This window comes from Ictalurus punctatus, chromosome 9 (genome assembly GCF_001660625.3).
Source record: "Ictalurus punctatus breed USDA103 chromosome 9, Coco_2.0, whole genome shotgun sequence".
Classification (NCBI taxonomy): domain Eukaryota; kingdom Metazoa; phylum Chordata; class Actinopteri; order Siluriformes; family Ictaluridae; genus Ictalurus; species Ictalurus punctatus.
Window position 1 is genome coordinate 21,137,355 of NC_030424.2, and position 24,011 is coordinate 21,161,365.

The following is a 24,011-nucleotide window of genomic DNA, read 5'->3' on the forward strand; positions in this document are numbered from 1 at the left end:
TTCTTGCCATTAATAAAACAAAATACATAATACATTTCTGAAATCCTTAAAATGTTGAGGGAAACACGTGAGGGAAAACATTTCTATCATATTCTAAAGAAGCATGGCTTTTAACTAGCTTTATGCTTATGTATGTCATAAATATGTAGACTGTATGAGTCATGACAATTTTATAACCTAGGGGGATTCGGGGGGGGGGGGGGGGGGGGGGGGTTCAGACTATCTAAAACATATTTTAGTTTTTCTACTTCAAGATTTTTGGTGTATGCTTTGTGTTTATTGCTTACCACATCCCGTTTATGAAGTTACATGGATTAAGTTATATTATTTCTACCAAGCAGTTCTTGGTAGCTCAAGACTTTCACTTATTGGGCGAGATAAATGTCACCAAGTTAAACGGTCCCAGTTTACCTGATATAATATTCTTTAAAATATAATGCATTATATTATTTCTACGTGTTGGCATGATCTCTCTCTCTCTCTCTCTCTCTCTCTCTCACTCAACCCACCACACAAGATACATTTTGTGTCATACTGTGTGACGTTCAGATTGGAGAGCTTGAAATAACTTGATTCAGCTTGATGGATAAATGTCAGAGATAATAATAATAATAATAATAATAATAATAATAATAATAATAATAATAATAATAATAATAATAAAGAATAAAATAGTGATATTAAATTGTATAAAGCTCAATGTAACTAGCGGAGTACGGAACTGTCGAACCTGGATCTTGTTGCATTACGGAAGTATTATTGATGCACACATGTGCTGCGCGCTTGAATCTAAACTGCGCAATCTCTCACTTACCTTTATGGTTGTTTAAGTTTATTATTTGGTTTTGATTTTGTGCAATGGAATGCGACATACTTGATGGACTTGATCAAGTCGGGTAAGTAAAATAAATACATTTACATACCTTTAATTTAGAGTAGCTGGAACGGTAGCTAAGCACCGTTAGCTAGGAACGTTAACCTGTGCTGTGCGAGGAGCTCATGAGAAGGGAGAATGGGCAATAATGATAATCAAAAAATAAATTAATAAAATAAAATAACAGGTGTTAATGCCTTTTAAGACCATCAAAATATTGTTTAAAGAGTTAGAAAGTGGAGTCGGGAAATAAAAATCCTATTAGAAACACGCCTAGTGATTACTACTTAGGCTTAGAAGTCCAAAAAAAAAAAAAAAACCCTTTAAGGACAATACCTGATAGTGATGTTGGCTTTACATGACAGATCCCTGGGGAATGCACACTGGGAACCGTCATCTGTCTTACATAAAACATTGCTGAGGGAAATTTGTTTTATGATGACTGAAACAGCATTGTCTTTTTCACTATTTGAGTCTTAATAATTGTTGTTGTTGAGTTTTAGGCCATACTGTTTATTTCACAGCTACAGTGGTTCCCTTGATGAAAAGACACTTTCTGCAGCATGTGAGCAAGGGTTTAACTCTCAGGAGTTTGCACATGTGTGTACATGGTTATCATCAAAACTTCAACACTGCGATACCAAGGATCAGAAATCAGAAATACCAGGTTTGTTTGTTTTGGGGTTTTTTTTGGGTTATTTAGGCTTTTGGCTAAACTGTTTGTTATATAATGCTTTTAGTACATTTAGGCATTTAGTACAGTAAGGTATAGTCCATAGCACTTGTCTTTTGCTTTTGTTCTAACTTTATAACCTTAAGGCCTATCTATCCATGATGTGTTTTTACAGATGATCCTGAAAAGGCAAAACATGAATTAAGCAAACTGTTAAAAGAGCTGTTTTGTCCATACAAGGGACTTGATGGGGAACTGAAGACCAAAAAGGAGCATCTGAAAATCCTTTGTAAGTTTCATCACTCGTATGTCACTGTAAGGCCATGATTTTTAAATCAAAATGAGTTACAGTTGTGACTGAACAGTGTTGTTTTTGCAGTGTTTTTAGTATCAGAACTTCAGGCCATGCAGATTATAACAAGCAAAACAGTTAAAGACACAAAGATTGAGAAAAAGATCTCGCCTCTTCAAGACCTCCAAGCAATTTGCAAAGTGCTGAAACTCCCAGAGCCAGACCAACAGCAAACAACAGACTTGTTTTCTTCTATAGAAAATGAGGTAATTTTACTGCAAATGTCTCACATTTAAAGAATAATGTACTTTTGTCTCATGAAATATTTCACAGTGTCTCAATTTTTTTTAAATCCATTAAATCACCTTCAGAATGTACACAGAGCTGGCAACATCTATGTTTTGGTTGTGAAAACTTGCATTTTGCAGTTGTAATCAATTTTTTTTTTAGTTTGTTAAATGTTGATGACTTGCCTTAATTGTTGATTCAGGTAAAGGTTTTGCTGAAGAAAGTTCCAGAGAAGCACACTGGAAAGCCAGTGTTAAAGGAGTCCCTTAATAGTGAGCAGTGGGTAAGTATTTCACACCGAACTTTAGTATCACAGAAATGTATGTGGTCTGTGTGAATGGCTTGTATGCTACAACAAGCAGATCAATTCAGAATAATACACCAGTGAGACGTATACTCAGTCTGTACAGGATTTTGCGGAGTGTTCTTGTGATTGTTGTGGCTGAAAATGCTTGATTTTGCTGCTCCCCTCCAATGCAAGGCAGTTTGCAGAGGTTTGTGCTTTTTTGCGGTAAATTAATTGAATTGGTGAAATTGCAGTTGCGCTAAATTGTTTTGCACGGCCTTTCACAGTGATGTTTGTTGGTAAATGAGACCTTATAGCTGTACTCATGTTCCACGCACATGAATCGAAGAAGGCTTTGATTCAATGCATGCTGTGATGACGACGTTATATGACGTGTCTTGGCCAAAATCTGCGGTAATTTTGGAAAAATTGTACGTTTCTCAGAATATTGCAGAGTTTGCTTGATTTTGCGTTAATTTCTGCAATCACAAAACCGTGAAATGCTCGACGGACTGTATTTATCAAGATGCACATTGTGTTGTCTCTGAGAGAATGTAGATGTGCGTGAATAGTGGATATTTTGCAGAATCATAATGGTGTAACTTAGAGACGTGCATTGAGACTAAGGTCCTGTGGAACCCCACAAAAAAGTTACATTAGCAGGTGGTCAGATATGAAGCTTGAAGGAGCAAGAAAGATGATATTTATTAACATGGGAGTATATTGAACACGGAAAATAGCTTGCAAGGGGCTACATGAGGCGTTTACCATATTCATTCATCTTTAGTAAATGCTTTATCCTGCTTAGCATGGCTCCTGTTTAAATGACTAATTTGTATATTGTTTGGCGATAGAGCCAACTAAATTCATTAGAAAGTGATGTCAGCAGATGTAAGTAAAACTAATAAACTGCAGGAACTGGCAAGATTACTCAGATCACAGGAGTGAGTGGGTTTCAGTCATTTGAACATGTCTAGTGTAAGTGGTTACACTTCATGGATTGTTATTTCTAATAATTGACTTGTTTTGTATCCTCAGAGACAGCTGGAGAAGATAAATGGTGTTCTTTTGGCAGACTATGAGTGTCGTCGGCGCATGCTGATCAAGCGGTTGGATGTGACTGTGCAGTCTTTCAGCTGGTCAGACAGAGCCAAGGCACGTTAGGCTGCAGCTTTCTGCCATTCTGTGTCATGTTTCTGTGTGTCATGATTTGGTGTTTTAGCTTTACTCACTCATGTAGTACAAAATTGTTAAAGTTTTCCCTTAAGTATGTAAGGGTCAGTGGAAATGCAAATCAAGTATACATTCACAGGCCACTTTATTAGGAACACCATGCTAATACTGGGTAAGATAGCCCTTTGGTCTTAGAGCAGCGTCAGTTCTTTGTTGCATGGATTCCACAAAGTGTGAGAAACATTTTTTGCATCACATAATTGCTGCAGTTTTCTCAGCTGCACATTCATGCTGTGTAACTCCTGAAACATCCCAAATATTCTCAATGGGCTATTGTAATACACTGAACTTTTTGTCATGTTCATGGAACTAGTTTGAGACAGTGTCTTTGTGACCTGAGGCATTATCAGGCTGGAGTAGTGATTATGAGATGGAATGTAGTCAACAACAACACTCAGATAGGCTGTGGAATTCAAATAATGCTTGCTTGGTTTTCTAGACTAAGTGTGTGCCAACAAAACACTCCCCACACAATTAGGCCATCAAAATCAACCTGAACTGTCGACACAAGTCGGGTTGGGTTCATGAGCTGTTTCTCAACTCTAAGAATGCAAAGAACAAGCTTGTGTTCTCGTGAAGACCGGTCTCGCCAGGCTACCGTGAAAGAATGATCTCGGACGGACAGGAGGACATCGATGTATTGTGAGCTTCCTGTTGAGCAATGGACCATTTCTTGTAATGGGACAGGGTCCTCATCTCTTCATTGCTCCATAAGTAATATGTTTTAGCTGGTTAATAGATTTACTGTTAATGGCTGATTAACCAAAAGTTAATTAAGCATGTTTTAATGTAGTAAGCTCTCTGTTTTCAACTGCGACCTCACGTTAACTAAAAACCATGCTAACGAACTTACCGTTACCTAAGGATGGAAGCTTGTGTAGTTTAATTAAAATACTTCAGAAGGATAAAGTTGACTTTTCAACAGCCTCATATATTATTATTTTTATATATATATATATATATATATATATATATATATATATATATATATATATATATATATATATATAATACAGTATCTCACAAAAGTGAGTACACCCCTCACAATTTTGTAAATATTTGATTATATCTTTTCATGTGACAACACTGAAGAAATGACAGTTTGCTACAATATAAAGTAGTGAGTGTACAGTGTAAATTTGCTGTCCCCTCAAAATAACTCAACACACTGCCATTGAACTTTGGCAGTGGGTGATGACATAGAACGAGTTCACAAGGATGCAAGATCGCATAAGAACGCATATTCATGCTGCTGATGCTAAATTCTGACCCTACCATCTGCATGTCACAGCAGAAATTGAGATTCATCAGAACAAACTTGATGTGGTTTCCTGCTAACATAATTCGTTTGCCTCACAGATCGACATATGCATTCTGGAGATGCTTTTCTCCTCACAGTGGTTGTAAAGTGTGGTTATTGGAGTTGCTGTAGTCTTCCCGTCAGCTTGAGCCATTCTTCTCTGACTTCTCTCATCAAGGTGTTTCAGCACAGAGAACTTTTGCTCACTGTGTGGGTTTTCGCACCATTCTGTGTAAACTCTAGAGACGTTTTCATGTTGAGCATGAAAGCCCCAGCAGATCAGTATTTTTCTGAAATATTCAAACTAGCCCATCTGGAACTACTAATAATGCAATGGTGAAAGTCACTGACATTACTTTTTCCCCATTCTAATGTTTGATGTGAACATAAACTGAAGCTCTTGTATCCTCTATCTACATGATCTTATGCATGGTACTGCTGCCACAGATTGGCTGATTGGATAATTGCATAAATGTATAGGTGTTAATCTGTTCTTAATAAATTGGTCGGTGAGTATATATCAAGTAAATAAATTCTTTTTCATTCTTTATCATCAGGCAAAAACTGACACGATGGCCAGGGCATATCAGCCAAAGAGACACTCACTGACATTAAAGTCATCAATAAGCCTTGCTCACCTGTTGGCAGCACGAGAAGATATCTGCCACATGGTGAAGACCAGCAGTGAGTCCTGCAGGGAGCGGACTGCCTGCGCTGTGAACAAGGTGAGTGCAAAGTAGATCATGGCAGTTCCAGGTTCTTGATATGTTTGTGCACATATAATATATTGTGACACTTACAGGTTCGGATGGAAATGAGGAAACAGGAGGCAGGCTTGCACTTGTTCTTACTTTATTACTTTATTAATGTTTTCATCTTCTGCACATGCTTTTCAGCGTCATTGACGGGTCTCTCTCGTCACCCCCATTAATCTCCTCTCCACCACTCACTTAAACACAAAGCACTTGTTAGTAAATCACCTACAGGTGCATGCTCATCCTTACCACTCATTCTCATGACAACACCCTCCATTCACAAACTAGCGCTCAACCATGCCCCGTCGCTACACAGTTTTGTATACAGTTCAATTCTTACAGTTCTCAATGAATTCTCATGCCATCTTTATAAACATTCAATAGTGTTTTGTAATATTATATCTAAATATTAAATGACATAAATGAATTGTAGTTGGTGTCTACTATTTGAGCCAAGTTCTGTGAACCATTATTTTGTTCAGTGAAATCCACATGTCCCATTTTAGCATTAAATACTATAAACCTAACCGTTCCTCAGCTCAGGAATTTTCTGTTTGCCAATTAATCCCAAGGTACTGATGGGAAGGGTTCCTGATCGAGGAGGAAGACCCTCAGAGATTGAAGCCCCTCCTCCTGAGATGCCACCATGGCAGAAGCGACAGGACCGAGGAGGAGGAGGAGGTGGATACAGAGGTGGTGGATATGGAGGAGGTGGAGGACGTGGTGGAGGAGGTGGTGGATATGGAGGAGGAGGTGGTGGATATGGAGGAGGTGGACATAGAGGTGGATATGGAGGAGGCGGACATAGAAGTGGTGGACACGGAAGCAGTGGACAAGGTGGATGGGGCCGAGATGGAGGTGGAGGACGAAACCAAGGGGGAAGGGGTTTTAAGGGGGGTTATTATCAGCGTTAGCGTTATTCACGTTGTGTTAGAAGCACAGTATTACAGTATTGAAATGAAAGATTTAAATGTGTTAAGTTGCATTTTTTTTTTTTTTTATTATCTTGAAATTGTGCTCAGAGACTGAATCAGGAATCATAAACATATTTAAATCACTCAGATATGATGCATTGACTTGGATGCAGGGGCAAGTAGTTCATAGAAGAAAGGTAATGATCTACCATGGGTTTTTTTTTTTTTTTTTTAAACATGGTTATGAAAAAAGGAACAATGCGGAACATGCCTGTAGTACTATAGTGTTAGTTTTCAGGTGCACATTCACTTTTTAAATCACCTTTTATTATTTGTGTGAACTTTTTATTTTGTTTGATAACCAGATTTGTGTGATTGATCCTAGGGATTAGCATTCTATTATAGTAGATTAGAATAATAAAGACATGACAGCAGTAACAGTGCAACACTTCCTCAAAATAAAGCTGCTATAATCTGGCACCTCTGGAAGTGACTTTTTTTTGGTATACATGAATGGTGCTGCTGCCTTTTTATTTTACATTACTATTAAGTTTATTCAGTGGTATGAATTATTTCTCATGTATCTGAAATACACTACTGGCAACGAAAAATGTGATTGTAATTAAAAGTGAGGATATGAACCCCTGCATATCAGATACTGCACTGTCAAGAAACAACTTTAGCAGAAAATCAAATGAATAAACCTTTATGTTGTTTGCTTTACTTTGTATTGTTTTGGTTTACTTTTAAGAATGAAAATGTGGCCCAAAGTCTGCTGGTTTTGGAAGAAGATTTATATGGACAAGCAGTCAAAATAATCAATAGTTTTCTTTTATTTCATATGTGCAAGGGCTCCAACAAAACCGTCTCTAGCAGGTACGAGTATGACATCACTGACTGCTCTCAATTAGTTCAACTCAAACTGTTGAAATACTGTCTGAATGCCCTGTCTTTATGATTATGGCATCAAATGTCAGATTTAAAGAGTGTGGTGAGCAGAAAAATTCTATCTGCATTTATTTTATGCAAGTGTCCAGAAACGCTTCTTTATGTACAGTATTTGGAGATCTAAAGAGCAGGTCGGAGGTAATACCATCAACATCACAATGTAATACCATCAACATCATTAATGCTGATATCCATGATGCCTAAAGCATGGGCAGTATAAAGACTAATATTCTTCCACTAATCTGAGAACCTTTTTAACTCAAATGTGAAGCAGAGAAAACAAGCTGCTAGGTAAGTCCGCTAAAATAAAGACAATAGGCAATAATTGAATGTTTTCAGCAGTTGTTCACAGTAAAAGGCAGTAAATGTTTTTTGTCTTATTTCATGATGTATTTCATATTTGCAATGGTCTTTAGTCATTGTGAAAATCATAGCCTACATTGAGATATGATTAATGGGATGTATAAATAATAATGCATATATTGCATAATGCATATTTTTAATTGAAGCATAACAGTGCTGCCAATAACAAATTACTTTTACCATTTCAGTGGGAGCCTCTCTCATTTCTACAAAATTTGTGTTTGTCTTTTCTTTATTTTTACAAAACAGGTTTAACATGACTTTTGGTAAAACCTAAGAGACTAGTTTGTTATCTTAAAGTAGAAAGTGAAATTATGAAGTGCTCATTTTGAGTAATAGCCCAGATTTGTTGATGATCATTCACTGGGACCATCCACTGTTACAGTAATGTCCATATCTCCTGATTACTGAGTTATCTCCATGTGGACAGCAGTGGCTCAGTGGTTAATGTTCTGTGTTGTTCAGATTCCTGCTATACGTTCTGTATGGAGGAATCATAAATTAAAGCATTCATAGCTTAATGGTTTTATCTGCAGTATGTACAAGTTTATTACATTTCTCATAAATCATGTCAGTATTCACAATTAGTGTAAACATCACAGCAATTTGAATCAGTTAATTTTTTGTGTGAGAGCAACAATTTTTAACCAAAGAAATTATTTAAAAAAAAATTAAGACAACACACAAGAAATATATCCTAAATTTGCAATAATAAACTGATCTCAAGTGGGAAAAATTTTGGTTAAATTATTCCACCTGACCAGCCCATGACATTTTGCTTGGTACAGAATAATAACAAAATGGCTAAATGCACAAATAACAAGCTACTTTTTCATATTTATATTCAGTATAAAATCATGCAACCTACTTAACTTACTTCAATTTAGAAACAGTTATGCTAGACCTCACAAAACGGTATTTCAACAAAATTAAGTCTTGGATGAATTCACATTTGCCAAGACCACCAAGTCATGTTATTTACACAAACATTAACTGAGCATATTTAAAAGTCCTTCCAGCTCCAACAATTTAAAGAATTTACAGTGGTGCATACATCAAAACATGCTGTGTTCAGTGTTCATGATATTAACATGTATTGTTGACAACCTCGTGGCCTTTCAGGGTTTCTTTCTGTTTCTGAACCGTCTGGCAATCAGAAATAAACCACGAAACTTTAACCTTTGTTGAACATGGTGTTGATAGTGTTTGAATTGGAAGATAAATCTAAGCTGCAGTGGATTAAGAATCTAAAGCATTCAAAGGAATATTAGAAGAAATATATAATTAAATACAATGAATGTGATGTCTACATGAATGTAATGTTTTCTATACCCAGTCCATTGCCTTTAGATATTCTGTAATCTACAGCAGCGGTTCTCAAAATGGACCCCAGGGGAACAAATTATTATTTTTTTAAATTATCTTTATTTAGGTACAGTGGAGAAAATCACATTATCATTAATTGCTGAGTTCTTATAGTTATTAGCCTGTTTGACTGGTAACTATAATTGAATAGGTTTAATCCAAACTTCAATAACTGAGAAACACGTAGTCTGTAACTATACCTGGATGCAATGTGTTCTGTTAGTGGACAGTTCTGTGAATCTATTTAAATACAATACAATTATATTTTGTCTATTTATTAATGTTCATAAAATCAATATGTACTGATGAAGTATATGGAATTATTTGTATAGTTAAAGGGGTCCCGGGCTATAAAATGTTTAAGAACTCCTGATTGTCATTATCTGGAAATTATTATGCTTACAGGTTTAGGTGTTTTCAACAGTTTTCTTGAAATTCTCATACAAAGGTTGCCTACAGCACCATAAACCAAATGAATTAAAGAACTAAAAAATACTTTGTCAAAATGTTGCTTTTTAACATCCTTATTTAAAAGGTTTCATAACTGTTGTAAAATTCCAATGAGAAAACTGCATTTTGAAAAAAGTGCATATGGATTAAATGATACCTTTTTCATCCCTGTTGTTAGCTTCTTGTTCTTCTTGTGAACTTTCATTGCACCTCCACAACGTCTATCCCAGCCTTTGATAGTTCAGACCACTCCAGTGCTGTAGCTCACCGGTGTGTTAGGAGTAGATGGACCAGTAGATGATGTTGAAGAGGGTATATGCTCCAGGAAAAATCACCCTTGAGTACTTGTCTATGGCGTGGGTGTCTATCCAGATGTTGACGTAGCTTCTTAAGCTCCTCACGTGACTGGTGGTCTGATTGTCTGCTAATGTGAACTGAGCAAAGATCCTCTCTTGTCTCACTTCGTTGTCTGGCATCCCATAGTTCCCTGTTGTGCTTTGATCCACATCACTATAGGCAGTAGTCACCATCATGTGCTCATTTGGGTGTGCTATACCACATGTGCAGGGTAACTAAAGAGTCAGAGCATTAACAGGATGAACAGTAATTGGTAAGTGGAGTCAAATCAAAACCTTTTAATTATAAGAGCATCTTTGACTACGTTTACATGCACATCAAATTCCATTTAAAGTCTATATTCGGGTTGCAGACATATTCCAAACACGATGTTTATATGCATACAGGCATCGGAAAATTCCTGTATACATGCTTGTTATAAGTATGCCCGAGTTGCTATTCCTAAATACCTAGCCTACAGCTAAGCATCTGTTAGCACCCACAATTCCTTGTGGACTGAGCATGCACCTATATCTCCTTTCAGTGGATTTTCTGAATAAGGTGTTTACATGCAACAAATTTCAGATATATTCCAGGGTTGGGAAACACTCACTTGCTCTCGGAGCTTCCTCTCTGTGCGCTCCTGCACGGTGGTCAGGTAGTTGACAGCTGCATACTCAATAACAGAGAGGAACACGAACACAAAGCTGACCCAAAGGTAGATGTCCACTGCTTTGATGTAGGACACACGTGGCATGGAGGCATTGACACCAGTGATGATAGTGGACATTGTAAGGACTGTAGTGATACCTGATTAACAGTCAACAGCCGTGTGAGGGCAGAATGATCGTACACATCTTTTTTTTAACCTATATCATAGATGTGATAGATTTCTCACAGAAAAAAATGTAAACAGCCTCAAATGAAGAAACTAACCCAATCCACTTTGTGGTAATACAATATATCATTAATGTATGTCTGGAACCATTAAAATTTGCACCATTAAAGCAGCAGTACATAACATTTAGGTATTTGGAAAGTCTGTACTGATGGCTGCAACTGACAAGTCAATACACATTCATGACGAATGTAGTTGTTCAAGTAAAGGTACAAAATTGTCTGTCAGGATTTTTTTTTTTTTTTTTTGCTTTTCAGTACAAATACATATTGTTGTAGTGTATTTTTTCCCCAGTTAATTCAATAATGCTACTTCTTTTTTAAATAATAAAAAAAAAGTTACATAATGAGCATCAATAAATACTCCAAATGAAAACCATTTTTGGAAATGCATATGAGTAAGCTGTTTTACTGTACACTGTTAGGTTTAGGTAGGAACATGACTTTGTGAACTAACCTAAAGGTACTCGAGCAGGCACGGCCCTGCGATCGATCCAGAACGACACCCAGGACAGCATGACCATGAGCGTGGCAGGGAAATATGTCTGCAGCAGAAAGAAGAAGATGTGGCGCCGGAGGGTGAAGTGGATGTACAGCCTATTGTACCAGCCTGTAAAAAAAAAAAAAGTTTAGTAACATAGAGTGTGCCAGTTTTTAAAGTAGTATTGTATTAGTAACACAATATGATGGATTACCCGTGCTGCTGTAGAAAGCCAGCTTTGTAGTTGTGTGAAACTTTTGGATGAGAAACTGGGACAGAGAGATCCTGTCATCTGTGTTTAATGACTCATTCCCTTTCTTCCAGTACAACATGAGGTCATCATCAGTGTATGCATCTACAATGGTAATACAGCATATTTTGCAATACATGACAGTCATTCTATAGAAGATTTCTCGGCCACTACTTTTCTTGACTTTTTTGATTTGCTTGTCCAGTGAGTTGCCAGTTTATTAGGTACACATATCTAGTAGCATATAGCATGAATAATAGGTTTGCTGCAAGTTGCTCTTTCCAGCTCATCCCAAAGGTATTTGATAAAGTTGAGATTCAGGTACTGTGCAGACCATTGTAGAAATGACAACTTGTTGAGTTCATTTCATTAATGGTACATACAATACCATGCTGGAAGTGTGGATGGTCTGTAGGCATGAAAATACTGTACTTGTAAATATGTAAAGATTATTGAGATTACTGAAGCTGTACCACTTAAAAACCATGAAGATGGCTTTGGACTGCAATTGATATGAACAGTTTTGCTATGATGGCTAGGACTCCAATTGCTATGATAACTTTAGGACTCCAATTGCCACAAACCATTTTGCACTGAAGTCTCCATCAGTGAACAACTGATAACATCAACAAAATAGACTTTATGTGAAAATTATAATCCATTTCCTGGTTACACAATTGCATGTTTTGACCATGTAGTACACAGTTATAAAAGGGAATTATTTATAATTGCACTATCTGGTGTCACCCAGGTCAGGATGGATTCCCTTTTAAGTCCGGTTCCTCTCAAGGTTTCTTCCTCATATCGTCTCAGGGAGTTTTTCCTTGCAACTGTCGCCTCTGGCTTGCTCATTAGGGGTACATTTATACATTTATAATGTATATCCTGAATTTATATCTTTCTGTAAATCTGCTTTGTGACAGTGTACATTGTTAAAAGCACTGTACAAATAAAATTTAACTGAACTTGATCAGCAATAATGTTTTGATACTCTGTCATTTAGATATTTTTTAGTGTGTATCATAGGAATTGATGTGTGGCAGTAAAATATTCCCCACACCATCAATGCCACTGGCCTGCACTCACACATTGATGATCTCATGGACTCATGTTGCACAAAATATTGAGCCCTTCAGCAACATGATTGAACTGTAAGCTTCTTCAAACTGTAAGGTTCCTTTGGTCAATGCTAGCAACAATGGCACCTGATATATTCTTATATATACTGATATATATATATATATATATATATATATATATATATATATATATATATATATATATATACTGTAGCATATTCAAGACAAATAATTGATGGCTCTTAACATGACATTCTACAGATGAGTGTTGAATTTGGATGTGGTTTCCCCAGTTGTAGCCAGTCTGTTAGATGCTAGAATTGGCAATCCTGCTGAAAAATCTATCTTAGTCTGTGCAGCCACCAGCTGTCAAAATACAGGCCAAACTTGTCAAGCTGATAGAACATCTTTTATAGGTGGTAGGTTATTTTCCTATTTTCCTATTTTCCTAGGTTATTTTTATAGGTGGTAGGTTACACTAAATTGATCAACAAATGTTAGAGATTTTCTAATTGCTCTACTGTTGTGTTATTACAATGAAGCATTTCTAACAATAATTCATTAATTATTTTTCTTTCTACCAGTATTTACCAGCTGGCAAATATATTCTACCAGTTTGACCAGCTGGTAGATGGTCACACTAACCTGGATTTTGTTAGTGCCTAGTGATAAATTCAAAGTCACTGGTTCAGACCATTGTAGTGCTCAATCAGGCAATGTATTAATTGTTTAAATGTTATAGTATGTTCACCAGTCAGTACTGATAGCTGTAATGCAGTGCTTTCAGAGAAACTTATAAGTTGTCTATATAATATTTCACAGTAATAATTTTTTTTTAAAAAATCAAATCTACATACAGCTCTCTATCTCGAGTGAGCAGGTTTGTGTGTCCAGGGGGAAACGACTGAGGTCCATATTGCACATGGCAGTGACTGTTACTCTGCAAAACACAATGACATAATAATTTAATCCCAATACCTTGACAGTTTCATCCAATTAATATGGTACAGTCTTGCAAAAGTTTTCTGGTGGTTATATTCATAGGTAATATTCACTATTACCCACAGTGTCATCTTATGATTAGTAAACGATTTACAATGCTTTTAGAGAGTACACTGTTGAATATCAAACACACTAAATGTCACTAAAAGTTATTTTTTTAATTGTGTTCACATTTTCATCCTATGAATGGGGTACTACATGTTAGCATGAAATTAATTACATTTAGTTTAGTTTGTAATATCAGCTAGATTGTTGTGCCTATTCATAGTAATTAGTTTTATTAATTTAATAATCCATGTGAGAGGCATATGGAAGATATAAATGTGTAGTGTTTCTCATGATTACCACATTATGCAGGCCATGTGTCCTCTTTGCTGCAGGCTTTAAGCAACTAACTGAAATCCTGAAATGTCACATAAGTGTAGTATACCCCTAGGTTACACTAAACTGAGTGTGAACATGAGGAGAGGAGAAGAGAGGCAATCGCTTAGAGATGTTGTCCCTTGCAGCATGATCTGAGGTCCATGAGTTCAATATTGAGTGGAATGTTCTAAATTTAACTAAAAGTGGTGTATTGTGGACGGCAGTAGCCTGGAGGCAGGAACATTTGGACATAGTTGTTTGCTCTCCAGCTGATCCCTTCCTCCTGCTGCTCTGCCCTGAGCAAGGCAAAAAAACCCTCAAAACTGCCACAGCAACTCTCTATGCTGGCTAATATAAATCTAAACAAACTTTGTCAAACAAAGACATTCGTTATGATATTAATATTAATAATAATAATAATAATAATAATAATAATAATAATAATAATACATTTGTCTTAGACATGTTTTGTACCGTAGACTGTAGAGCACGTTTCCATCAGGATAAACTCGCAGCATCACGTTGTCCGTGGTAGTGTCGTGGATGAAAGATCTTTTCGAGTGAACAAAGAACATGTCAGGCACCCAAATCTTCTTCACCAGCCTACTGTCAAAGGTCATGCTCTGGTTGTTGGTGCTTGGAAAGGATAGGCGCTCATCCTTCCAATAATGTCTCAGATAAAGAGTCATAGTGAAGTCCTGGAACATAAAAATACAGCTTTCTGCACCACAGTTTGGTGATTTGGGATTTGAGCTACAACTTACATGTATGACAGGTAATTACATTCATCACATTTACATACAATAATTTTTTACATTATGCCACTCTGGTAAATGATTTGACTAATTGAACCACTCATAAACAAGGATTTTTAAATGCTTATTCCATTTTCGATTGTATATTTTCTTCCATGCTGCACACTCATTATGTCTGTCCAACTTTTCCTGTAGACTATAGTCTCATGAAAGTAGAGACCATTCTATAGGTCTGTATGATGCAGGTTTCTATGAGCATATACAGTACTGAGAAATCACTGCAGTTTAACTAATGTCAATCATCTGTTTATCTGCTTTTGGTGGAGCTTTTCATTACAAATTCAGTTAAAGTAAGGGTAACACTTTAGAATACGGATCCATTATTAATGATTAACTACACAGGAAGAAATGAATAATGCAATATTAGCTTTCTAGTAACTACTATTAACTAACAAGAAACTCTGATTAACGAATTAGTAAGTAATAGCACACAGATGAATGCGTAGTTCACTATTAGCTTATCATTAACTATTTCTTTCATGACTCCCAGAGAACTACTAAGAAACTATTAATAACTACTATTTATTTCATGCATCCCAGAGAAATTCGGTTACTGCACACAATCTTGGGGTAACCACGGACAATCAACTGTCCCTAACTTGTGACATTTTTGACAGGTTTAGCTGAGAACATAATGATTTACTGTAAGTCAAGACTCAAGAATCGAGACTCAAGATGTAAACCAACTCTGAAATTTCCACATCTTTCTGAGTAGTTTATTAGCATATTCATGTATATTCATAGGTACTGGCATTTATATGAGTGTTAAGATATGTGGAGAAGTGTGGAGATGCTCCTATGTGATTTTAGTTGTTTTTTGTAAATTAGAATCAACAGTGGTTATGGTTCGCTTGAGAGTATTTTAAGTGGGACTTTGGAAGTCAGGTTTAATTATCCATGTTTTATGTCCTTGTCTGCAGGTAAATGAATCAAAAAGCAAAACAAATCACACCCAGATCACCCCAGCTATTACCAAACAAGTACAGAAGCTTACCGTATGTTTGCCACGTCAATTTCACGCACTCGTATAACTAATTTAATTTATAGATAAATACATACCATATCAACCTCAGAGATAGTGTCAAGGCTCTCAACCTGAACATCTACCCCGACTGGTATAGGCGGTCCTGCAAATGCATAATTATAGTAAATAAGCACAGCAAGGATTACATTCTCTCTTTCAGAGGCTCCATTATTCATTATAATATATTTTAATATATTTGTATTCACTCCAGGCTTATAAATGTTACACACTTGACTAAAAGGGTTTCATCAATCCATGAGTATTTGATGGTGCTAGTTTTTAGCTCAAAATAATTTCCCACAATAAAAAAAAAACTATATTTAGGTCACAATGGATCAAAGTTCCCACATCTGACTAGACCTCTGTTTTGCCTTCACTAGGTCATTTTAAAGCCGTCATCAGCTGTCATTACATAGCAGTTGCAAAACCTGGCAAAGCAGATCATTTACAGTGTGAAGAGAAGATGACTGTCACTGTCCTCTTCACATTAAGCACATGTAGCTTGTATTTTTTGAACATGAGTAATGTCACTGCCATTTATGATCATTGTTGTGTTGATCCTGGTATGATATATATTTTTTTAGATTATGTTAAAATCTTACGGTTTCTGCTTTCATTGCAAAATACTGAGCGTGTCTATGCATACAAAGGTTTTATAATCCTGTTTGCCATGACATCACACTAAATCCCTGTAAACTGACCATTCAACCACAAACAAATCATGCAGTCATGTTCAGCTTGAGCATATTCAAATATTACCACAGGATATTGGCCTTGTATCAGTGTATTCAGAGAGTCTGGTCATGTGACCTAACACAGCAGCTCTCCTTGAGGATTAAGCAGGTTAGCATGATCATTTAGTTTCACATTCTCAGACAATAGTCACTGCTATGAGTTCTCCAGATACATCTTGTTGAAATGTCATTGGTAATTTGCTTGCATGTTTGCAGATATTTCACATGAATGCATGGTAGTTACCTTCTACATGCAGTACAGTATGTACCTGGAATTTGAACTTGAGTCCCCTTAGTAGGTCTTAGCTCTGTTTTTATTTTTTTGTATTGCCTACTTACACTAATCATGATGCTACTAGATCTTACAGCTGCCTTTGATACTGTAGATCATTACATACTTCTCTGGCGCTTAGAGCATCTGTTTGGTATCAAGGGCACTGCCTTACAATGGCTCAGCTCATATCTTAAGGACAGGTCTTTCTCGGTAGCGTTGGGTAATTTCTGCTCTTCTTCTAGTCCTATTATTAATGGTGTTCCTCAAGGCTCCATTTTGGGCCCACTTCTTTTTTAATTTATATTTGCAGCCGTTGGGGAATATTATTAGGGCTCACAATGTCTCTTTTCATTTATATGCTGATGATACCCAGTTGTACATTCCTTTGAAAGCTGGTGACTCCATTCAGCCATTGTTGGACTGTCTGGATGACATTAAAAAATGGTTGACAAATAATTTCCTAAGACTTATGAAGACAAAACTGAAATAATTGTTTTTGGCCCCCTGAGATTGAGAGATGGTCTCATTAACGAGCTCCATAAACACTTTCCCTCAATTTCTTCCCAGGTTCGGAACCTTGGCTTCATTCTGGACTCAAAATTATGCTTAACCAAGCAGATAAATTTGGTCATTAAGACTAGTTTTTATCAACTACGGATTATTTCAAAACTCAAAACATTTTTGTCTTTCCAGGATTTGGAGAAAGTTATTCATGCTTTTATTACTTCTCGCTTAGATTACTGTAATTCATTATACTTGGGTCTTCCTCAGTCATCTCTGGCTCGTCTTCAGATGGTTCAGAATGCAGCTGCAAGGCTGTTGACCAGGGCAAAGAAGTTTGATCGTGTCACCCCAATTTTAGCATCACTTCACTGGCTCCTAGTCCATTTTAGGATTCAGTTTAAGGTTCTGATGTTTGTTTTTAAAACTCTTAATAATCAAGCTCCTTCGTATCTTGTGGATCTTCTTAATCTACCTTCATCAAACAGATGTCTAAGATCTTATGATAGGTTTCTTTGCATGTCCCTCGTTCCCGGTTAAAAACAAAGGGGGATAGAGATTTTGCTGTTGCTGCCCCCCGTCTATGGAATCAACTGCCACTGGACATCCGCCTTGCACCTTCTATTACTACTTTTAAAAATAGGCTTGAAACATATCTCTTCTACCAGGCTTTTTGATGTCATTTTTAATTGTTTAAAAAAATGTTTTTATTGATTTTTTCTATTGTCTATTGTCTGCTTTTATTTGGTCTAATTCTGTTTCTATTTTACTTGCTGTACTCTGTTCGGCACTTTGGTCAGTGTTGCTGTGTGAAATGTGCTATACAAATAAATTTTACTTACTTACTTACTTACTATTTGACATAGAATTCAGAAAAAGATATTAGCTGATAAGAATATTGGAGACTTACCTCCAAATGCTGGTCTCATTGTAAAGTCATGGTCCTCTATCCTTAATAATTGTTCCGATTTTGTCACAGGAGATTTTGTTAGATCCGGACTTCTTCTGAAGATTGGACTGTTTCAGTGATTACAGGTAATTTAATAATTCTTAATTTAGCTAAATTAAATCAGCAATTGTAAAATAATTTAAGCTAAAATAATCTAAAATCTTGTTTACCGTTAAAAGTATTCTTCTGCAACCACAGCTTAACAATTAACATTAAACATAACAGTTCTTCCCTTAAATGCTTAGCGATTTTGGTGTGGAAGCTATAGCAATCGATGTAACAGATGTGAAACTCTCCCCTAGATATTTATGTCTACATAAATTGAATGACTCACTATGATAACACTGATAAAACTGTAAAGTTCTAATACAGATCATATTTGGTTTAAACAAAAACATAAATAATTCAGGCAGCTCTGTTTCTAGCTAGATTGATACACTGGAAGTGCAACTTAAATCAAATGAAGCAAAATCTTCAGACCTGCCAGACTTGCGAGTTCCTCCGTCTACCACTTCTAGCTCCCTCCGGGATCTACACAAGAAGGATCGGGTCACATTGTTTCAAAAACACATTGATAACACATTGTAAAATATGACTGTGCATGCTGTTAGAGGAAAACAATAAATTATGAAGTTTATTTTCCAATAACAGCACATCCTGAAGAGTTTAATTATACCTTTATCTTATACCACAGCAATTTGTTGTTGTTTTTTTTTTAATTAATTAAAGAACCACCTATAATACTTTTTTTTATTCATATTTAATTACATATAATGTTGTATCCACAAAACAATTTCCTGTTATCACTTAAGGTATAAATAGTCATTCTCTCAGCAGCCTCTCTCTTGAACTTAATAAGTCATATAAGTAGCTTGTCATTTTACAGACATACCGCAAAGACCTCTGTCATGAAAACTTTCCCATGTCAGAAAACTTAAATGAATAGCTCTACCTCTGCTTGTCATAAAGTACTGACACTAGAGACTCCTTCCAAAAATTCTAAGTAAACACCCTCACAGAAAATGTTAAAATATCAATGATTACACGTTTATATATATATATATATATATATATATATATATATATATATATATATATATATATATATATATATATATATATATATATATATGTTTACATAAAGTATCCACTTTGCAAGTCCTTGTGTAATTTGTTAACTATATACAATTGATCATGTATTAGTATGAGCACTGTAATATAAACCTGTGATTTGCTGTGTAGCCTGAACTACTGTCAGAGATGCTGTTACAGAAAATTCATTAACACTTTCTTACCAATCATAATCAGGAATTCAACAGCATTATGATATAAGTACTAATAAACCACAGCAGATTGAACTGCAATGCCTTCTTGACAGTTTGTTATGCTAAATACCACTGCTCAAGGATTTCCCAGTACTGGGAAGATTTTTAACTTTATATATATATATATATATATATATATATATATATATATATATATATATATATATATATATATATCCATTTTAGCTTTTTGGTTGTGCTGTTTATGCACAGTAAGCCTTGCATGCGTAATATTAAATAGGTCACAGTAAATGAATTTGAATGCCTAAAATAGATTACTGAAGGAACAAAAGCAAAACGTGTACTATCTCACAGACTATCAGGCAGCGGAATGCCAAGGTGTAAAATGATATTTGATGTAATTTGTCATGACGAAGGCAGGGTGTTGCTGTTTGAGAGAAAGTGCGAGTGCTGTGGTAACGGATGCTTTCCCATTCTGTGTCACTCAGCAGCTGGTTACTAATCCTCTTGACTCAGAGGTCTGTCCAATCCACTCCTGCCTACTTCAGTGAACAAAACTGCAGGTCTACTCACTTCAGGGTGTGCACTGCCTTATACACAAGGGTGCACATTTTTAATTATGTCTTTACCTGGAATACTCAGTTTGAAATAAATCTGCATATACCTTTTTTTATTTTATATATACCTTTTTAAAGTTATATAAGCTGTATATATAAGGCTAACTATTTTCAACAAGCTGAGTCAAAGTGAATCATATAGCTCAGCCTGAAGTGCACTTTAGGTGCATGGGTCTGAGAGTATTACTATTAAGATATCTATCACATATAACCTTTATATATCAATATATACTGCATATGACAATTTCATGTTAAAATTGACAAGAAAGGTGAAGTAAATGATGAAATTCTACAAGTCAGTTAAATATTGTTGCAATCATGTTTAGCCATGATAAAGAGTAAACTAATGTGTTACTAATGAATGGAAATTGGTGGAACAAAAATTTTCTTTCTGGATATTGCAATTTACAGCCCTGTCAGAATTTTGTTGGTCATACTCTAGGACACCATACTATGCCATTATATTCTATGTACACTGAAAAATCTTAACAAGTGAAAATATTTTGACTATAGGTAAATGTATCTAATATTTCTCATTAGGAGATTAAGATAAAGCAAATATAAGATTATTAAGCCTTTTTATAGACATTTGTCACTCCTTTCAAGCTTGATAATTTATGCTTCTATAACCTTCTAATCATAAACATACAATAAGAAATATTAGATATGTTGAACTATATTCAAGGTTGTTGTTGTTGTTGTCTTTTTTTGCACTTTAGAAGATGAGTATCCAATCCAGCCTTCTCTTTTAGTGTCCTATGTCAAGTGTTTTAAAGCATTACATTGTAGGCAGTATGTATCAGGTTTCTGAATGCTTTCCATAGAGACAAATTCCCACTTCAAGTCATTAACTTGGTTGCTTGGAGCAATTAAATATTAACACATTACATAAAAATCAACCCATAACAGTTCATGAACATTCATTCATCTTTAGTAAACACTTGAAGCAGATTACAGTGGTTCTGGAGCCTATCCCAGGAACACTGGACCAACCCATCACAGGGTATCTAGGGGAAATTTGAACAAAATTACTCCATCTACCCGCATGTTTTTAGGTGATAGTAAGAAAACAGAGAACCCATAGGAAATCCAGGCAAAACCTGGGGAGAACATGCACTGAAAGACAGTAACCTGAGCCTGAGCTCAGAGACCATGGACCTGAGATGGAAAAACTACCCACTCTGATGTTCTATCAAACATATTTCTATCAAACTTGCTTTGTAAAAACAAACAAAAAATGTACAATCAAAATCGCTTTCCATATTTTTGGTTGCTCCCTTTAATTGTTTCAGTTAACATAAAATTTAAGCAAACTGAATCTAGCCAAGCCCTGCGATGGACTGGCACCCTGTCCAGGGTGTACCCCGCCTTGTGCCCGATACTCCTTGGGATAGGCTCCAGGTTCCCCGTGAACCTGAAAAGGAGTAAGCGGTAGAAGATGGATGGATGGATGGATGAATCTAGCCAATATAATATCCTTTATAAAATGGAGAAGGCTAAAGTACAAGACAAACTATGAACTAAATATGAATGTTGTGTCAGATGTCAGTACAATTGCCAATTTCAAAACAATAAAATCTCACTTTAACACTTAACATCTAGATTATAGGAAACATTTTTTTACATTTTATACAATGGACACTAAACCAGTCATTAAAGTTACTGCAAACGAAAAAGAGACTTTTACACACACACACACACACACACACACACACACACACACACACACACACACACACACACACACACACAGAGAATTTTACTGAGCAAACGGCCTCTTTACCTGCTTTGCTTGTAGGCCTCGGGTTTATAACCCCTCTGGTAGACTGACTTCCCAGCAGCACCCATTAAACAGATAGAGATCAGCACAATTACAGCATCTATCTGCATAGTGCACATAGTCCTCCAATCACATCCAGTCAGATTCTACACACAGGTCCTGAACACACAGCCAAGAACATTCTCTTTTAGCATAGGAGCCAAGGAAGAACACACAGCTCAGCCCTCACTGTAAACACCACTCAGTTCTTAATCTCCCCACTGGGAAAAGCAATTTGCACTAACCCATAAATCCCTGAGCGTCAGATGGCACAGATTTGATCCCTCCAGTAGTGGATGTGTTGCGCTTACTCTGCACCGCCCCGAACCAATTCTCCTAATGATCCAGTGTTCTGCATTTAACAGTGAGGTCAGTCACGAGGATGGAAGAGATCATGAACAGCTGTGCTGACCAGGAGACATTACACCCCCCCCCCCCCCCCCCCCCCCCCCCCCCCCCCCTTTCTTAGTTTACTCAGCTCATCCAATCTTCTGGTAATCAGGAGGACTGAAAAAAAAATCAAAACACAAATGATATGACTATGAGGTGAATTATTTCTTCTCTTGAATTTGATGATCATGATATTTTGTGTATGCTATGCTGGGATTTGTGACTTTGGTGACCTGATTTTAATAAGTGGAAAGATAATAATGGCATTTTTCAAAGAAATTAATACTGACAATGGTTATGATTTTACTTTTATTGATCCAAAAATTGTGATTTAAATTGTTATCTTGGCCAAGATCGTTCCATAATGTTGAATGAAATGCTATAATTCATTAGCTGGGCATGGCTGACGTTTATTCCGATTTCCAGTTCACTAACAGACTTAAAGTCTGAAACACTGCAAATAAATTAATAGATACATTTGTTTAAAAACATCAACATGTTGAACAATAAATATGACGACAACAACAACAACAACAACAACAGTAACAACAACATGTCATCTATGTTACCTATTGTCCACTAGGTTACCTTTACTGGGTAAAACAGTTGATGGGTAACTTAGCTGACATTTTCTGAATTTTCTGAATTTTCTGAACACTGTTGACTGTCAATTAATCTACTCTTGACACAGGGTGCCATTTTAACAAATATTTAGGAAAAGAGAGAGGGCATACCTTCTAGTCCTTCATTCATGTGCTTCTTGAGGAATTGACATAATGCTATGAAAATTCTCTGATTTGAGCAAAAAGCATTCCTCTTTGAAGGGGATTTTTGTAATTTAGTAGAGAACGGTTTTTCAGACACATAAAATAACGTATATTGCAACAAACAGTTTTTATTTTTGTAGTACACACCCAAATGTCTAGATTATCTAATCTTTCTAAAGGCAAAATTTTGAAATGAATTTATATTTGAGGTCATTTTCATGCTTAATTGAGTTGAATGAACTGAATACCAGGGTTTTATGTGAAATACACCTTTTTGAAGAAAAAAAAAGACATGGCTTTTCCCACATGTAGTGGTGGGATTTGGGAAAATATTATTTTGTATTAGGAAAATAAAGCATTGGTGATACATGTTGATGAAAATATGTTAAAGATAAATCCCACGGACATGAGATGTACTCGCAATTATGGAATGACCCTAGGAATAACTGGACATTTGTTGATGCAAAGTATTCAGTGCAAATGAGAATACTTTCAAAATACACACAAGGCAGGAAACAAATAAAAGTAACAAAAATACATACATACATACATACATACATACATACATACATACATGAGTATATAATTAAATAATAGTTTATTTCACAAAAAGAAATCTTAAGAACTTAACGATAACAAGAGTATTTAATATACTGATTAGCCCTAGTTGTTTAATAAAGACATAA

The 24,011-nt window shown here is 36.0% G+C and overlaps 2 protein-coding genes and 1 long non-coding RNA gene across 5 annotated transcripts; 1 reads left to right on the forward strand and 2 right to left on the reverse strand.

Annotated features, from left to right (window-relative positions):
• The first annotated feature begins 717 nt into the window (after positions 1 to 717).
• On the forward strand, positions 718 to 7,338 carry fam98b (family with sequence similarity 98 member B). Of its 3 annotated transcripts, XM_053682832.1 has the most exons (9): positions 719 to 896; positions 1,378 to 1,541; positions 1,723 to 1,836; positions 1,927 to 2,105; positions 2,330 to 2,410; positions 3,452 to 3,568; positions 5,504 to 5,671; positions 6,274 to 6,412; positions 6,455 to 7,338. In XM_053682832.1, exons 1-9 carry the CDS (start codon positions 859 to 861, stop codon positions 6,613 to 6,615), a joined length of 1,161 nt encoding a protein of 386 aa, XP_053538807.1. In that variant the 5' UTR covers positions 719 to 858; the 3' UTR covers positions 6,616 to 7,338. The 3 variants fall into 3 exon arrangements, with proteins under 3 accessions (XP_017332063.1, XP_053538807.1, XP_017332064.1); XM_017476574.3 differs by having other exon boundaries at positions 718 to 896; positions 6,274 to 7,338; XM_017476575.3 differs by having other exon boundaries at positions 720 to 896; positions 1,399 to 1,541; positions 6,274 to 7,338.
• Positions 7,339 to 8,427: 1,089 nt separating this feature from the next.
• LOC108270165 (gamma-aminobutyric acid receptor subunit rho-1) lies at positions 8,428 to 18,514 on the reverse strand. The gene is made up of 8 exons (XM_047157777.2): positions 18,408 to 18,514; positions 16,024 to 16,091; positions 14,624 to 14,847; positions 13,642 to 13,724; positions 11,670 to 11,810; positions 11,432 to 11,584; positions 10,691 to 10,887; positions 8,428 to 10,313 (listed from the first exon to the last, which is right to left on the reverse strand). Exons 1-8 carry the CDS (start codon positions 18,424 to 18,426, stop codon positions 10,017 to 10,019), a joined length of 1,182 nt encoding a protein of 393 aa, XP_047013733.2. The 5' UTR covers positions 18,427 to 18,514; the 3' UTR covers positions 8,428 to 10,016.
• Positions 18,515 to 18,739: 225 nt separating this feature from the next.
• LOC128633607 (uncharacterized) lies at positions 18,740 to 22,551 on the reverse strand. The gene is made up of 3 exons (XR_008397047.1): positions 22,414 to 22,551; positions 22,133 to 22,288; positions 18,740 to 18,977 (listed from the first exon to the last, which is right to left on the reverse strand). It is a non-coding gene; the product is annotated as an uncharacterized LOC128633607 (long non-coding RNA).
• Between the last annotated feature and the right edge of the window lie 1,460 nt (positions 22,552 to 24,011).

What these genes read in the sequence shown, in the direction of transcription:
- fam98b (XM_017476574.3), top strand. Translation starts at nt 859, where the DNA reads ATGGAATGCGACATACTTGATGGACTTGATCAAGTCGG. An exon ending in CCCTTAATAGTGAGCAGTGG is followed by an intron (nt 2,411 to 3,451) that starts GTAAGTATTTCA and finishes TTGTATCCTCAG; the next exon opens with AGACAGCTGGAGAAGATAAA. An exon ending in CTGCCTGCGCTGTGAACAAG is followed by an intron (nt 5,672 to 6,273) that starts GTGAGTGCAAAG and finishes ATTAATCCCAAG; the next exon opens with GTACTGATGGGAAGGGTTCC.
- LOC108270165 (XM_047157777.2), bottom strand. An exon ending in GGCTTTCTACAGCAGCACGG is followed by an intron (nt 11,585 to 11,669) that starts GTAATCCATCAT and finishes TTTTTTTTACAG; the next exon opens with GCTGGTACAATAGGCTGTAC. An exon ending in GCCTGCTCGAGTACCTTTAG is followed by an intron (nt 10,888 to 11,431) that starts GTTAGTTCACAA and finishes ACTGTTAATCAG; the next exon opens with GTATCACTACAGTCCTTACA.